We start from the raw sequence: 15,403 nt of genomic DNA, 5'->3' as shown, positions 1-15,403 counted from the left end.
AGTCAGCCACAATACTCCCCACTTCGAACGCCACCCATTTGTTAATCAAAATTGCTACCCTCCTTATTTTGGAATGTAATCATGGATGGAATACCTGTCATACCCACCCTTTCCTCAGCCTCGTCTGATCCCCAACCTTCAGGTGTGTTCCCTGCAAAAGAGCCACATCCGCCTTTAAACTCTTTAAATGTGCAAACACATAAGCGCTCTTGACCGGCCCATTCAGCCCTCTTACATTTCCCTCCCTCCCCCCAGCCGATCAACCATAATCCCTCCTGGGCCAGCCTCCAGCCCGCATCCCTCACCTCCTCAGGCCCGCCCTCAGATGCCCACTATCATCGACCCTCCCCATACCACATTTTTAAAACCCCTCCCCTGTCAGCAGTTCCCCTACACCACAAAATAACAGCCCCAAACCCCATCAACACTCTAACAACCTGCTCACCCCCGTCCCCCCGTCCCCCACCCCCCAACTGCACTTCCGTGAACTAGCCCAACCAGCTAGCCTGGCCTCTTCCACCCATGGTGCTAAACATCCTACCCCCCGCCCCCCTGCTGATTCCCCTCCTCCTTGCTCAAACATTATCAAGGTGTAAACAAAACAACACCAACCCAAACACAAAGAAAAGAGCAACCCACCATCCCCCATAAAGAAATAACTCAGGGCAATGACCCCAAAAGAATACAAAACAAACCTGAAGGATAGAAAGCGAGCATCTCCTCAAAAGTTCAATGTCCTCCTTCTCCTGCCAGTCCATTGTCCCTGACAAATTCCATTGCCTCCTCCGACGTCCCAAAGTACAGCTCATGACCCTTATAGGTCACACACAGGTACAGCGAACCAAATTTCACCCCCTTCGTGAAAAGGGCTACCTTCATCTTGTTAAAGCCCACTCTCCTCTTGGCCAGCTCCGCACGCAGGTCCTGATACCCGAGAAGCTGACTGCCCTCCCAAGTACATCACCCGCCTGGCCCACCTCAGGATCCACTCCTTATCCAGGAACCGGTGCAGGCGCACCACCATTGCCCATGGCGGCTCATTACCCTGTGGTTTCCTCATCAGCGCCTGTGTGCCCAGTCCACTTCCAAAGGTTGTTCAAAGGAACCCTCTCCCAGCAATTTCTCGAATGTCCGAGCCATGTATGAGCCAGCGTCCGCTCCCTCGCTGCCCTCCCGCAGACCCACGATCCTCAAAATTCTGCCTGCGGGACCGGTTCCCCAAGTCCTCCATCTTCTCCTGCAGCCGCCTCTGATCCCGTATCACCCCCAACTCGGCCACAATCGAGGCAAACTGATCCTCGTACTCCCCCACCATGTCCTCCACCTTTTGGGTCACTTGGCTCTGGGTCTCCAGCCTCATTTCCAGGCGGTCGATCCCCACCTTTATTGGATCCACCATCCTCGTCAGGTCCTCCAGATTTTCCTTCCTCTGCTGGATGGACTTCTCATTCAGGAAGCCCACCAGCTGCTCCATTGACCATTGAGAGGGTAGGGCCAATCCCTGACCCTCTGCCATCTCCTCCTGTGTCGCAGGTACAAATTCAACTCACTCCAACTGCTCCTTTCTTTTAAGACCACTCCTGGTCCACAAATCCATCCACCGGTGGGACACTCTCGCCTTCCAGTCCTCCTGCACCTTTTTTGGTCAACACATCCGTCCGTTAGCTGGGAAAAGGTCCAAAAATACCACCATGATCGAGAGGCACCAAATGTGCAACTACTCACACCATGGCCGCCACCTTATAGCTTTTGAACTTTGCTTTCAGTTCGAGGTTCACATTCAGGCCTCTATGTTTCTGTAGACTGAGTTGGTTGATTTTGCCTTTGCCTTTCAGGAGAGAGCTTGGTCAGTTCTTGACTCTGCCTTGAGATAGATTCATCCAGGCTCTCTACCAGTTCAGAAACACAGACTTTCTGGGGAAAAATAAAGAGGTTCTTCTCTCCTTTTTGCTGCCAGAATCAAAACTGAGAATAAACTCAAGTCTTGGACTCTGAAAAACAGAGCAGTGGGATCAGATCCAATCACCACCTGTTACTGGGCAGAGCAGCCTTTTGTGCCAATGCATTGGTCACAAACAATCAATCCGAGTCCTCACTGATGCCAGTCAGTCTGCAATCACCAGTTTAAACCAGCACAGCTTTCTGAATTTTTCTGTTTAAATTAAAGGTACAGACAGGCTCATGGGCAGCACAGTGATGCAGTGGTTAGCGCTGCTGTCTCACGGCGCCACGGTCCCAGGTTCGATCCTGGCTCTGGGGCACCATCTGTGTGGAGTTTGCACATTCTCCCTGTGTTTGCGTGGGCATTGCCCTCAAAAAACAAAGATGTGCAGGGTAGCTGATTGGCCACGCTAAATTGCCCCTTAATTGGAAAATAATGAATTGGGTTCTCTAAATTTGTTTTTAAAGGAACAGGCTCCTTACAGGCTATTTGCTTTAATGTGGGAGTCATCAATCATCAAAAGTGCAAGAGCAAAAATTTAAAAAGGGCAAATAAGGGATAAACAGGAAGGACTCTTATAATATAATCAGCCCAGAAGGGAATTTTGCAGGAGCAAGCAATAGCAGCTTTTTCCTCCCACATTAGCAATTTTCCATTAATGGGATGAGATTCAATAGATTGCCAGGATTCATTTGAAATCTTATTCTATATCTCGACTGTAGTCGGTGCAAACTTACACTAGACAGAGTGCTTGAGTTTATTGGACTTGGACATCAGATGAGGACCACTCACCATATATTTATTTTGTCATGTTTGATTTGCTGTGCAGTCTACCTGCTAGCCACCTATCTGACCCCAGTAAAAGTTGAAGTTGTAAAGATATCCAACTACACATGGGGTGTCACTGAAAATCATCATCATCCCCTGTGCAAAATAAGCCTTGTTGTGCAATGCCTCATTTCCATTCTTTTTCTCGACAAAGTTCTTCCACTTGGCATTACTCAATCATACCCATCCCTTAAAATCTATGGACGTTTTCCCACAACTCCCTTAGAATCATTTGTTTAAAACATCCCCCCCCCCCTCCCCAGTCATAGTACAAAAAGGAATCTTAAATGAAGGGCAGGTTGTGTCCTATGTGTCTCTGGTGCATATCCCTCCTCGTCTTTTCTACAGTCCTAGATACAGTCTACCTCAGCATCCTGCCGAACGTTTCTCCATCATTGTACAGTTTGGTTAGACCAGTCATTCTTGGTTCCATTCTTACCTATCCAGTTGTAGCCTGAACATCTCCACCAATCGTTCTCTTCCTGTTCCAGCACCATTATTTCCAGAGTCTTCCAATGCGATATTACACCCACCCCCTAATATATTCCATCCACCGGCACCTTCTCCCCAACATATTCCACCCACCGCCTCCAATCTACGATGTTCCCCCTGGTCGCATCGTCCGCAAGAGTTAGTTTCCAAATGTATGCTGACAACTCGCTGTCCAACACCGCACTCAACTCATCCTCTGCCATAATATGGTCAGCCTGTTTCACTTTATCTCATCATTGGCACTCATGCCAGTCTACAACCCGATCTCTGGCATTGGAGCCAAGCCTTTGATTATATGACATAATGATCATGTGTGTATATGACTATACTGTACGTCGTTCTTGTGGTCCCTCGGGCTTTTGGTGAGAATGTGGTGTCCTCTTCCTCCAGCCGTCATTGTTAGCAATGCTCGGCTGATGTCCGCTGTAACCTGCACCAGGTGCGGGCTCCGCTGATGAGGAGCGCGTGACTCTGAGCCCAGGTTAAATGGCGCGCGCCTCCTGACTCCTTTTACCATTTTATTGGCAGTTCTGTTGGGGAGGGAAAGCAGCTTAAAAGCGAAGACTGGGCAAATTGGGGGGGATAGAATTTGGACTATGGCGTCTATCCTGTTACTTGGGTAAGTCTTTGCAATGTGAAAGAATTTGGAAGGGAGTTTCTCATCTTTTCGTTCATGGTGCTCTATGTGTTTCACAGATTGATATCCTCGGTGGTTGCGGCAACGCCTGAAGTCTGGATGCAAACTGCGCCTCCAGGTCAGTGTTCGCCAAGCCGCTTGTGTCTCCTCCGCTGGTCTCGAGTTTAATATTGAAGGAATTCTTCTGATTCGCTTCTGCAGGTTTTCTGAAGACTGAATGCCGCGACAGTGTCTTCTGGGTTGGACTAAATACGCACTTTCTTGCTGGGAAGTTTTGGCAGATTAGCGTCGTTGGTAAGTTCGCCGCTGTTTTCCCCCAAAACTTGTCAAGGTGCTCGGCTTCTAGTCCCAAGGCGAATGAGATGGAGACTTTGTGCAGCGCCTCAGGTCGTGCAATCTGGATTCCAGCTCTTTCACTACACCTGAATCTGAGGGTTCCTGTGTACAGTAATGGTGATCGCAGTAATGGTGATCGCTGAGGAACAAAGTGTAGTTTTTTTAAAAAAAAAATCAAAAGTGGTGTGCAAGTATCAATCCTACTTCTAAGGCTTTGTGTCATGCGCTCCATTCATTTGTTGCTTGTTTTTTTTCGGTGTTTGCTCAAGGCCAAAACTAGATTTTGTCTTCTGTGTGGAATCCTGGCATTGTGAATTGTAAAATTAAAAGCATAAATGTCTTGTGATGCATTCGCGTTGCACTCAAATAAAAAACACCCTCCATGTTAGCACGCTCAGCATTGAGACATGTTCCCCAGATGTTGTGAAAATAGAAGATTGTGGAAGTTAATCTAATTCTGCAGTTCAGGATTTGAGTACCTCAACTGCTACTTGATTAAGAATGTAAAGCTACATGGTGCAGTATAAAGTTGATTCTCTTGGAGGTATAGACTGCCGTTTGTTGCATTTAAAATGGAAAAAATAAGGTTGGTGTGGTGGCACAGTGGTTAGCACTGCTGTCTCAGCGCCAGGGCTGGGTTCAATTGTGGGTTTCTTTTCAAAGATGAGCAGGTTGATTATGCTAAATTGACCCTTAGTGGGATTGTGGTGATGGGGGAGTGTGCCTTGGTGGAGTACTCTTTTGGAGGGTCAGTGGTCCAAATGGCCTACTTCATCACTACATGAATTCTATAAAAACAGTATTTTTTTTGGAATACTGTGTATTCTTTTACTGGAATAAATCTTATTACTAATGTGTTTCCTGATGGCTGACTGACTTTAAATGTATCTAGAAATGCAGAAAACTGATTTAATTGTGTGTGGAAACCACACAATGAGTACAAGGTATTAGCAGATTTCTGCAAGTTTGTCTGCTTCCAAGCTTGCATGAATAAGATGGTCACAGCACACCAATAATTGTAACTTTTAGATTTGCTTAAAATTTAATTTGACCTTGTCCTTTTTTTTTCCAGATCCAGCTGGCAATATCTATCTTGTCACACCAAGCTTTGCTTCACAGTGTGGCTATACAATTGCAGTGGATTCATGGAATAATGTTGAATTCCGTGCCTCTGTCCTTAGTTGTTATGTGCATATTGTGGTAAGATAATAGGAAAAGATTCAAAAGAGCTCTAGCATCCTTGTTGTGCTCGGCAAATGAATTATAACCTGCTTGAGTGTTTCTCTTTTTTCCCCCCATGACGTGGAGATGCTGGCGTTGGACTGGGGTGAGCACCATAAGAAGTCTTGCAACACCTGGTTAAAGTCCAGCAGGTTTGTTTCAAATCACTAGCTTTCGGAGCACTGCTCCTTCCTTGGGCACCTTCCTTCACCTGAGGAAGGTGCAGTGCTCTGAAAGCTAGTGATTTGAAACAAACCTGTTGGACTTTAACCTGGTGTTGCAAGACTTCTTACTGTACTCCCCATCATGGGTATTGACATCTTTTGGGATGGGCAATAATAGGAGCATAGGGTTTTAATTGGAACAACATGCTCTTCTGTTCCACAATGAGTGGAATAATTAATTGACCTCTCCTCTATATGGAAATATTTAATAGACAAATAATGGAAGTACTAGAATCCCTGATACCACCTGGGTCACCTAAACGTGGGATGGAAAAAGTATATCGAGTAACTTGTGTATCCAAATAGTGACTCTTATTGCTTTTACATTTTGTCTGCAGGCTGATGAACAGTTCAACCTCACGGTACAAATACATATAGGAACTGACCGAATAGTGGCTTCAACATATATTCAAACTCTATCTTGTATGTACTCACCATGGGCTGCTAGAGAAATTTTCTGTGAAGAAAACTACATGCAGGTAAATTGTGTATATTTTGTCACTAATTAGCACCGATGTTTTGGCTGTTACTAACATCATTGCAATTAATAACAATTCAGATCTATTAATCTAAACATTACAAATATTGGGCACCTACCAGCAATTTAGAATCGGAAACTATTGTGCTCCAGTCACTGATCACAAATCAAACAATTTGACATTTATTGCTGCAAATCTACCATTAGTAGCTCAGCAATGTTATGAATTAAATCTCTTCCATGTGCAGGTCTCGGTACAAAGAAGTATACCTCCAATTCAGGAAGATTATGTAGAAGATGCTCAAGACTGGTCGTTAGTACTTCCAGAAGTAAGCTATGTATCATGGGGAATGTTTTTGTTTTGTGGAAACTGCCATAATATGAAATTCGGAATGCAATTTGTGAACTATTTAATCTACAACCTGCTGATAATGCAGCACTTTCTAACAGGAAAAGGATAAAATTAAGTTTTAACAACCCTGATGATCTGTACACCAGCAAATATGAACTAAAGCATAGTTAATCTGTGCATCAATGATCAAAGTCTGCAGCTAAAATTGTTACAATGAAGAATTTTTTTAACTAAGTGGCTTGATCAAGATGTTGGGCAGCATATTGGTTAGCACTGTTGCTTCACAGCACCAGGAACCCAGGTTCGACTCTTGGCTTGGGTCACCTGGAGGCACGTTCTCCCCGTGTCTGCGTGGGTTTCCTCCGGGTGCTTTTCCTCCCACAAGTCCGAAAGACTGACTTGTTGAGTGAATTGGGCATTCTGAATTCCCTCAGTGTACCGGAACAGGTGCTGTAGTGTGGCAACTAGTGGAATTTCGCAGTAACTTATTGCAGTGTTAACGTAAGCCTTGTGACACTAAGATTATTAGATGTCTGTTATATCAAATGTCTGTTTGATATAAATTGCTTGATACATTATGGGGGTGCAACTTTGCACAATAGATAACTTCAGAAGCTGAAGAACATGTTACCTGCAGCATCCAAATACTCCTGAGGACTTTCCGGTCTTATTGTTTCCTTCCATAGCTTTGGTCACTGCACTAAATTTAAATGTTGTGACAAATTACTTGTTGCACAAGAATGGCTGCATGTATTAGTTTAAAATAACTTTCATTTTGCTGTCCACCTAGGCAACGAGTGCAGAAAGTAGAATATGGCAAATAGTATTTCATTCCCCTAGTGGCAAAAGGACTATGACTGTGAAAGAAGCACAAGGCATGAACTATGGAATCAATACTACAATTTCTCGTATATTGCTGCGTGCGCCATACCATACAAATGAGGCTCAAAAGGTTTTGGTGAGTTCACTAGAACTTTGAGGCCTGAAATTCTTGACTTAAACATTCTCTGATTTAGATTTCCTATTTCCTACATTAATACTAGTGACTTCCCATTTCAATTAGGTCCAAGGTGTGCCCTTGTCTGTAATACGATCAAGTACCTTTTACAAACAATATTGGATGATTCTTGTTGTTGACACTGCAATGGCCTGTCCTCTTGGTAAGGAATCCAATACTAAACTCTTTTTTTTTTTTTCATAGGCTTCAGTTACAACAGAGTATCCTTTTTTTTTTCTGTCACTTTTCTGTACTAGAAGCTAGCTTGAGGAATTTAAATTTGTTATCCCTCAGATGGTGTTACATTCACTGATGACATCATCATGTGGACTGTGCCAAGAATCTTCACTCCAATTGTGTCCGGTGCAGTTCATCAAGACAACACCTCCATGGGAGTAAATGGCATCAAGTTGGATCCCGCACAAATGGCAGAAAGAAACTATACTCTTGACAAAAATGGGACAACACTTGCTATAAATGTGCCAATTGGAGCACAGGATGGATACTTTAAGGTTAGTGAGGAACTGTGATTTTTGCATTGCAAATGGATGGCCACAAGCTCACTTGGTTCAACTTGGATAGAATAATGATCTGATTTTTGTACAACACTAGGGGGGCTTGGGGTGGGGGAGAAACAGGCCATTGAACCAATCCAACCTTCAATAAGAATATGGCTGCACAACTGTGGCCTTTATGCTTATCTACTCGGTTTAACCCATCACTGCCACTTAGATCAAAATTTCAATTCCAAGACCCTTTATTTTGAAACTTGCCCTAGTTCAAGATTTTACCCCATTGGGAGGGAATAGCCTCTCTGATCCATCTAGTGCACCTCATTCATCTAATCTCCAGCAGTCTCTGGACTCTGCCTATGGCCTAATAAACTTTTTTTATCCCTCCCAATACAGAGATCCAGACTATACATAGTACTCCCAGGTGCAATACTCGATCTGCCAACTGTTTGTCCACTCTTGCTCTTTGTATCCATTCATCCAGGATACTCCATTAGTTGTAATTTGCCCAACTGTTAATTGCTGATATCACCCCAATACCACCAGTAGAGTAACTGTGCTATCTACTTTATAAGCTATTGTTAAATTGCAGGTAATTTTGATTCACTCTACTTATAAGGCAAAATGTTATGCCAGGTGTGAGAAGATGGTAGCAAATGAGACCATAACTGCATATAGTGGTGTTGGCTACTGGGTTTGTTCCAGTTTTTATAGGTTGGATCATTTAAAATTGGACAGAACCAACTTTCAGTTCATAGTCTAATAGCTCCACCCTAGGTGTGAGATGTGTTGTGGTCTGTTGCTCATCTCTACTACCTACAGGAACACCAAACTTGGGCTACTTGTGAAGTATCCACGTAACTCCCCCTCCCTGCTTCACTTTTGCTGTCCATGTCCAGGCTCGAGCCTAAGTTCTTTCACTGTAGATGTGGTTGCTGTTGTTCAGACTAAAGGCTGGGGAAAAACTAAAATAAAACCAGTATCACTTCTGTGCCAAATTTCCAAGTTGGCATTCTGCAAATGCATGCTCCCAAATTAAAATATACTGAATTTGGGATTGTTGGTACTTTTTGGACAATTAACAAATTCTGTGTTCATTAACTTTCGAATAACTGATTTCAAATTCTTGTATTGTTGCCTTTTGCATTTTCAGAGCAATGTGCTGGATGGACAATATGGTATAACATACAGTATTAATCTGTTCTTGGAACACTTGTGGGAAGATGAGGCATGGGGATTAAATAAAATCAATGTGATCCATCCAGTTACTACTCCATTTATTCCTCAACTCCTGGTTCTCACTGATGGTATGTACTACATATTGACTGTGGCAAACCAGCCTATTTTGTAATGGGGTTCTCGGCTAATGAACTGTAGCCCAGAAGAAGCATCCAATAACTAGTATACCATGGTCCAATATTTTTAGTTTACTTAGATAACCAAGACAGTTTTAAATTCCTGCCTGTACAGATGAAATAATGCCCTGCCAACACCCACACACTTGTAATCTGCACAGTAAGTTCCAAGCAAACGTGATAGTGAGCCATACCCCTACCAACTAGATTCAGAAACTTTTCCCTCTGAAATGGGTCAAATTCCCATTACTGTACGTTGTGTCTTCTAAATTAGAACTATGTGGTGTTGACAGGGCAGCATGGTAGTATAGTGCTTGGCACAATTGCTTCACAATTGTGCTAATGACTATACTACCATAGTTATAAATAGAATCAATCAATTAACAACCATGATTTACAGTATTGCATACAAAGATTCTTCCAGTGTACAATTCAACTTTCATATCTTCCAGATACCATTCCTGAGCAATGGCTGTTCAACGTCACATTGGGCAACTTTCTTCCTGATGTAGAACTCAAAAAACTGACTCTGGACTCTCAATCCTTCCCTGTGGATGAAAAAAACCAGCTGTTTAATGTGTACAATGGGACTAACACAAATGAGACGACCCTAAATAGAATCTTCATTCTTGAAGTTCCAATGGAGTCCCCAGTTGTAGACAGAAAGGTAATGCAATGTCAGGAAAGGTAATGAAATGTCAGGCTGTTTCCACAATGCTGCCTGGCCATGTTGCTGACTCTGCCTTTGTTTCCTTTCAGTATATAGGAGATGGTGTTGAGCAATTTACCCTTGATATCATCTACACACTGACTGTGGTACCAGAAAATCTAATCTTCACATATGTAGCACATTTAATACATCAGCATAAAATAGGTAAGGGGCTCCTTGCGAAGACCAACGTAATTATTTAAATTACACTGAAGTAATAGAGTATTAAAAATGTTTCCTTTAGTACACCCTGAGGCAAATGGCTTTTGTGATGAAGAGAACATGACATTGGTAGTGACTCAAACGTTGGATCGCTACTGGATTCCTTTCATTGGAACTGTACAGCTTACCCCTCAATCTGCTGAGCAGCATGGTTATATCTTGAGAGAAAATGGTACCCACTCAGTAATCTTAATTCCACATGATGCAACTGGAGCTGTCCTTGAGGTAAGCTGCTGTTAGCTGGTGTCTTGTCTTAATTTGAGATGATCCTACTTAATTGTGCTTTCATTACAGGCAATAAACAACCAAGGCCTTCGCAATAGATTTGACATCCAGTTCCGGGATAATAAAGCCCTGGATGTGCTAGTTAATATTTCTGTTTCTTGCAGCTTCTCGGTAACCAGCCTCTTAAGTAAGCTCTCTTCCTTTCACTCTCTGATAACCCAAGCTCTTGTGTAGTATTGGCATACTGACTACTTTCTTTTCTTAGCTTGTTTTCCAAATGGAAGAATTGTCATTACTGCTCTGAAACTTGAAGCACTGCTGGGAGTAGATGGCAAAATGATGCTGAGAGATAAAGCCTGTAAACCAAAGGAGAGTACCGAATTCAAAGCCACCTTTGAATTTTCTGCAGACACGTGTGGAACAAGCAGAAGGGTAAGCTAGCAATAGCTCTTGAAAAATAATAGTCTGGAAAGGGTTCAGCAGATATCTGGTAATTGACAAATTTGACTTTTCTACTTTTCTTGTAATAGTTTGAGAAGGACTACATTATCTATGAGAATGAAGTGGCATACTTTGGAAAGTCCGCACCAAGACATGATCCAATATATCGGTAAGATTCTGAGGAAAGATTGGTCTTTTGGTATATGAAATGGGGTGGCAAGAGGGACCTGGGTTCTCTTCCGACCCTGGCTCACTGTCTTTGTGGAGTTTGTACATTCTCTTGTCTGCGTGGGTTTCCTCCCACAGTCCAAAAGATTTGCAGGTTGGGTGGATTGGCCATGATAAATTAATCCATGGGGTTATTGGGTTATGGAGATTTGGTGGGTTGTGGGCCTAGGTCTGGTGTTTGAGAAAGGGTCAGTGCAGACTCGGTGGTCCGAATGGCCTCCTTATGCACTGTGATTCTATGAAGTAAGTAACTGTTTATTCCTCCTAGGCTTGCAATATCGTGTCATTATCATGTAAATGACTCTCTGCATGTTCTGTTTGAACAACAAGTTAATCCTCAGCCAACAGTTGCAGCTGGATATGGACCCCTGGTCTTGGTTTTGCAACTTGCCAAAGGTAAAACTCAGTGGCTTTAAAGCAAATCTGTTAATAGCTGAGGTCCATTTGCAATGAAGTACTCTTCTTTCCCCCTCTTACCATCTCACCCCATTCTTTTTGAAACGCCATTGAATGCTACAGAAGTGTCATATTCTAATCTATATGAAGACAATGACTATCCAGTGGTGAAATATTTGGCTGAGCCGCTCTACTTTGAAGTACAACTGCTGCACAATGAAGATCCACAAATTGAACTGTTCCTGCAAGATTGCTGGGCAACTGCATCACAAGACCGACATGGCATTCCACAGTGGCCGATTGTTGTCAACAGGCAAGTAATAATAAGCTGCTAAAGTAGGAAATGATTTTGGTTGAATAACCAGCTACATTTTTTTTATTTATAGCTGTGAGAACAAAGCCGATGTGTATGAGACCATCTTCCATCCAGTAACCAGGAATGAGCGGGTCACATATCCTACTCACTTCAAAAGATTTGAAGTAAAGATGTTTGCTTTTATCTTGCCGAATGTTAATACATTGGAGCAGGTGAGTGATCGCTTAAGTGTAACATATGGTTCAATGTATTCTGCTGGTCCTGCTATGATGCTGTCCCCTATTTTTGTTTTTAGGTGTATTTCCATTGCAGTGTAGTCCTGTGCAGGAAGGAAGCAGTAAGTGGGCTGCTCTGCCCTGGTCAATGTGTACCAGGAAAACAACGCATTGGTAAGGCACTTGAGATTTGTATCACATTTGCCGTGTTGCATCTAAAATTGTACTTACAGCTATGTGCAACTGCAGGTCGGAGTGCTGATTTGGAGCACCATCAGCAAGGAGGATATGTATCATCAGGAGCAGTGGTGTACATGGCAGAACTCCCTACTGTTGAAAACAAGATTATGAAAGGTGAAGAATTATTGGGATTAACTGAACTATTCTGGAAAAACATTTTGTGATACTGAAAAAAAACAATTTTCTTTCTCTAGGTGATGGCTACAATTCCTACTCTGGAACATTGATGTTGATTGGAGGCTTGGCAATAACTGTTACTTTGATTGTGTTTGGTATAGTTGGCCATCAATACCAAATGATTAACTCATTGCATTAAACTTCACTAAACTGTAACAATGTAACTCAAATGAACTCCATTTTTCTTTTCCTTGAGTTACAAGGTTAAATGGCAAATTGAACAAATTGTGGCATTGGCTGTAATGTTTAAATGGTAATTGCAGCATTTTGATTTTTCACACTTATTTGACTAACCTTTAATCCCAGTTATTATCTTTATTGTTGAGCAACTTGTATGTTTTTGTTTAATAACCATAGTCATAAGTACCAAGTGAAAATTAGAGCCAGGAGTAGTCTGTCACAGAAAACCAAGCCCAGATCAGTCTGGGGTTTTCTTTGGGCTTTCTATCCGCGCTCGCCCAGCCCCCACCCGCTCTGCCCCCGCCCCGCCCCTCTCTCCGCGCTCTCTGCCCCCTCTCTCGGCCCAAGAACATAAGAACTAGGAGTAGGCCATCTGGCCCCTCAAGCCTGCTCCACCATTCAATGAGATCATGGCTGATCTTTTGTGGACTCCGCTCCACTTTCCGGCCTGAACACCATAACCCTTAATCCATTTATTCTTCAAAAAAACTATCTATCTTTATCTTAAACATTTATTGAAGGAGCCTCAACTGCTTGACTGGGCCTCAACTGCTTGACTGGGCAAGGAATTCCATAGAGACACAACCCTTTGGGTGAAGAATTTCCTCCTAAATCTACTTCCCCTTATTTTGAGGCTATGCCCCCTAGTTCTGCTTTCACCTGCCAGTGGAAACAACCTGCCTGTATCTATCCTATCTATTCCCATAATTTTATAATGTTTCTATAAGATCCCACCACCCCCTCCATCCTTGTAAATTCCAACGAGTGCAGTCCCAGTCTACTCAACCTCTCCTCGTAATCCAACCCCTTCAGCTCTGGGATTAACCTAGTGAATCTCCTCTGCACACCCTCCAATGCCAGTACGTCCTTTTTCAAGTAAGGAGACCAAAACTGAACACAATACTCCAGGTGTGGCCTCACTAACACCTTGTACAATTGCAGCATAACCTCCCTAGTCTTAAACTCCATCCCTCTAGCAATGAAGGACAAAATTCCATTTGCTGCCTTTATCACCTGTAAACCAACTTTTTGTGACTCATGCACAAGCACACCCAGGGCTCTCTGCACAGCAGCATGTTTTAATATTTTATCTTTTAAATAATCCCTTTTGCTGTTGTTCCTACCAAAAATGGATAACCTCTTGTCAACATTGTATTCCATCTGCCAGACTACCCATCCACTTGGCCTATCCAAATCCCTCTGCAGACTTCCAGTATCCTCTGCACTTTTTGCTTTACCATTCATCTTCGTGTCGTCTGCAAACTTGGACACATTGCTCTTGGTCCCCAACTCCAAATCATCTATGTCAATTGTGGGCCCAACACTGATCCCTGAGGGACACCACTAGCTACTGATTGCCAACCAGAGAAACACCCATTAATCCCCACTCTTTGCTTTCTATTAATTAACCAATCCTCTATCCATGCTACTACTTTCCACTTAATGCCATGCATCTTTATCTTATGCAGCATTCTTGTGTGGCACCTTGTCAAAGGCTTTCTGGAAATCCAGGTATACCACATCCATTGGCTCCCCGTTATCTACCGCACTGTTAATGTCCTCAAACAATTCCACTAAATTAGTTAGGCACGACCTGCCCTTTATGAACCCATGCTTCCATCCAGATGCCTCGCTATTCTTTGATAGATTCCAGCATCTTCCGTACTACCGAAGTTAAGCTCACTGGCCTATAATTACCCGCTTTCTGCCTACCTCCTTTTTTAAACAGTGGTGTCACGTTTGCTAATTTCCAATCCGCCGGGACCACCCCAGAGTCTAGTGAATTTTGGTAAATTATCACTAGTGCATTTGTAATTTCCCTAGCCATCTCTTTTAGCACTCTGGGATGCATTCCATCAGGGCCAGGAGACTTGTCTACCTTTAGCCCCATTAGCTTGCCCATCACTACCTCGTTAGTGATAACCATCCTCAAGGTCCTCATCTGTCATAGCCTCATTTCCATCAGTCACTGGCATGTTATTTGTGTCTTCCACTGAAGACCGACCCCAAAAAACCTGTTCAATTCCTCAGCCATTTTCTCATCCCCATTATTAAATCTCCCTTCTCGTCCTCGAGGACCAATATTTACCTTAGCCACTGTTTTTTTTGTTTTACATATTTGTAGAAACTTACTATCTGTTTTTATATTCTGAGCAAGTTTACTTGTATCTTCTTCTTTATAGCCTTTTTAGTAGCTTTCTGTTGCCCCCTAAAGATTTTCCAGTCCTCTAGTTTCCCACTAATCTTTGCTACTTTGTATGCTTTTACCTTCAATTTGATACACTCCCTTATTTCCTTAGATATCCACGGTCGATTTTCCCTCTTTCTACCGTCCTTCCTTTTTGTTGGTATAAACCTTTGCTGAGCACTGTAAAATCGCTTGGAAGGTTCTCCACTGTTCCTCAACTGTTTCACCATAAAGTCTTTGCTCCCAGTCTACCTTAGCTAGTTCTTCTCTCTCCCATTGTAATCTCCTTTGTTTAAGCACAAAACAGTGCTTGATTTCACCTTCTCACCCTCCATCTGTATTTTAAATTCCACCATATTGTGATCGCTCCTTCCGAGAGGATCCCTAACTATGAGATCCTGAATCAATCCTGTCTCATTACACAGGACCAGATCTAGGACTGTTTTTTCCCTCTTGGGTTCCATTTCATACTGTTCTAGGAATGTATCTGCA

At 43.0% G+C, this 15,403-nt stretch overlaps 1 protein-coding gene across 1 annotated transcript; it reads left to right on the top strand.

The window, feature by feature from the left end:
• The first annotated feature begins 3,977 nt into the window (after nucleotides 1-3,977).
• LOC140410608 (uncharacterized) lies at nucleotides 3,978-12,702 on the top strand. The gene is made up of 21 exons (XM_072498910.1): nucleotides 3,978-4,017; nucleotides 4,101-4,193; nucleotides 5,308-5,435; nucleotides 6,019-6,159; nucleotides 6,407-6,487; nucleotides 7,301-7,468; nucleotides 7,574-7,670; nucleotides 7,802-8,019; nucleotides 9,173-9,326; nucleotides 9,827-10,041; nucleotides 10,134-10,248; nucleotides 10,328-10,530; nucleotides 10,600-10,717; nucleotides 10,796-10,962; nucleotides 11,061-11,140; nucleotides 11,468-11,595; nucleotides 11,719-11,908; nucleotides 11,982-12,123; nucleotides 12,207-12,300; nucleotides 12,376-12,480; nucleotides 12,561-12,702. Exons 1-21 carry the CDS (start codon nucleotides 3,999-4,001, stop codon nucleotides 12,680-12,682), a joined length of 2,778 nt encoding a protein of 925 aa, XP_072355011.1. The 5' UTR covers nucleotides 3,978-3,998; the 3' UTR covers nucleotides 12,683-12,702.
• Nucleotides 12,703-15,403: the final 2,701 nt, after the last annotated feature.

This window comes from Scyliorhinus torazame, chromosome 4 (assembly GCF_047496885.1).
Source record: "Scyliorhinus torazame isolate Kashiwa2021f chromosome 4, sScyTor2.1, whole genome shotgun sequence".
NCBI lineage: Eukaryota > Metazoa > Chordata > Chondrichthyes > Carcharhiniformes > Scyliorhinidae > Scyliorhinus > Scyliorhinus torazame.
Note: the sequence above shows the minus strand (reverse complement) of the source record. Positions and strands in the feature narration are given on the sequence as shown.

What these genes read in the sequence shown, in the direction of transcription:
- LOC140410608 (XM_072498910.1), top strand. An exon ending in TGCAATGGCCTGTCCTCTTG is followed by an intron (nt 7,671 to 7,801) that starts GTAAGGAATCCA and finishes GTTATCCCTCAG; the next exon opens with ATGGTGTTACATTCACTGAT. An exon ending in CGTGTGGAACAAGCAGAAGG is followed by an intron (nt 10,963 to 11,060) that starts GTAAGCTAGCAA and finishes TTCTTGTAATAG; the next exon opens with TTTGAGAAGGACTACATTAT.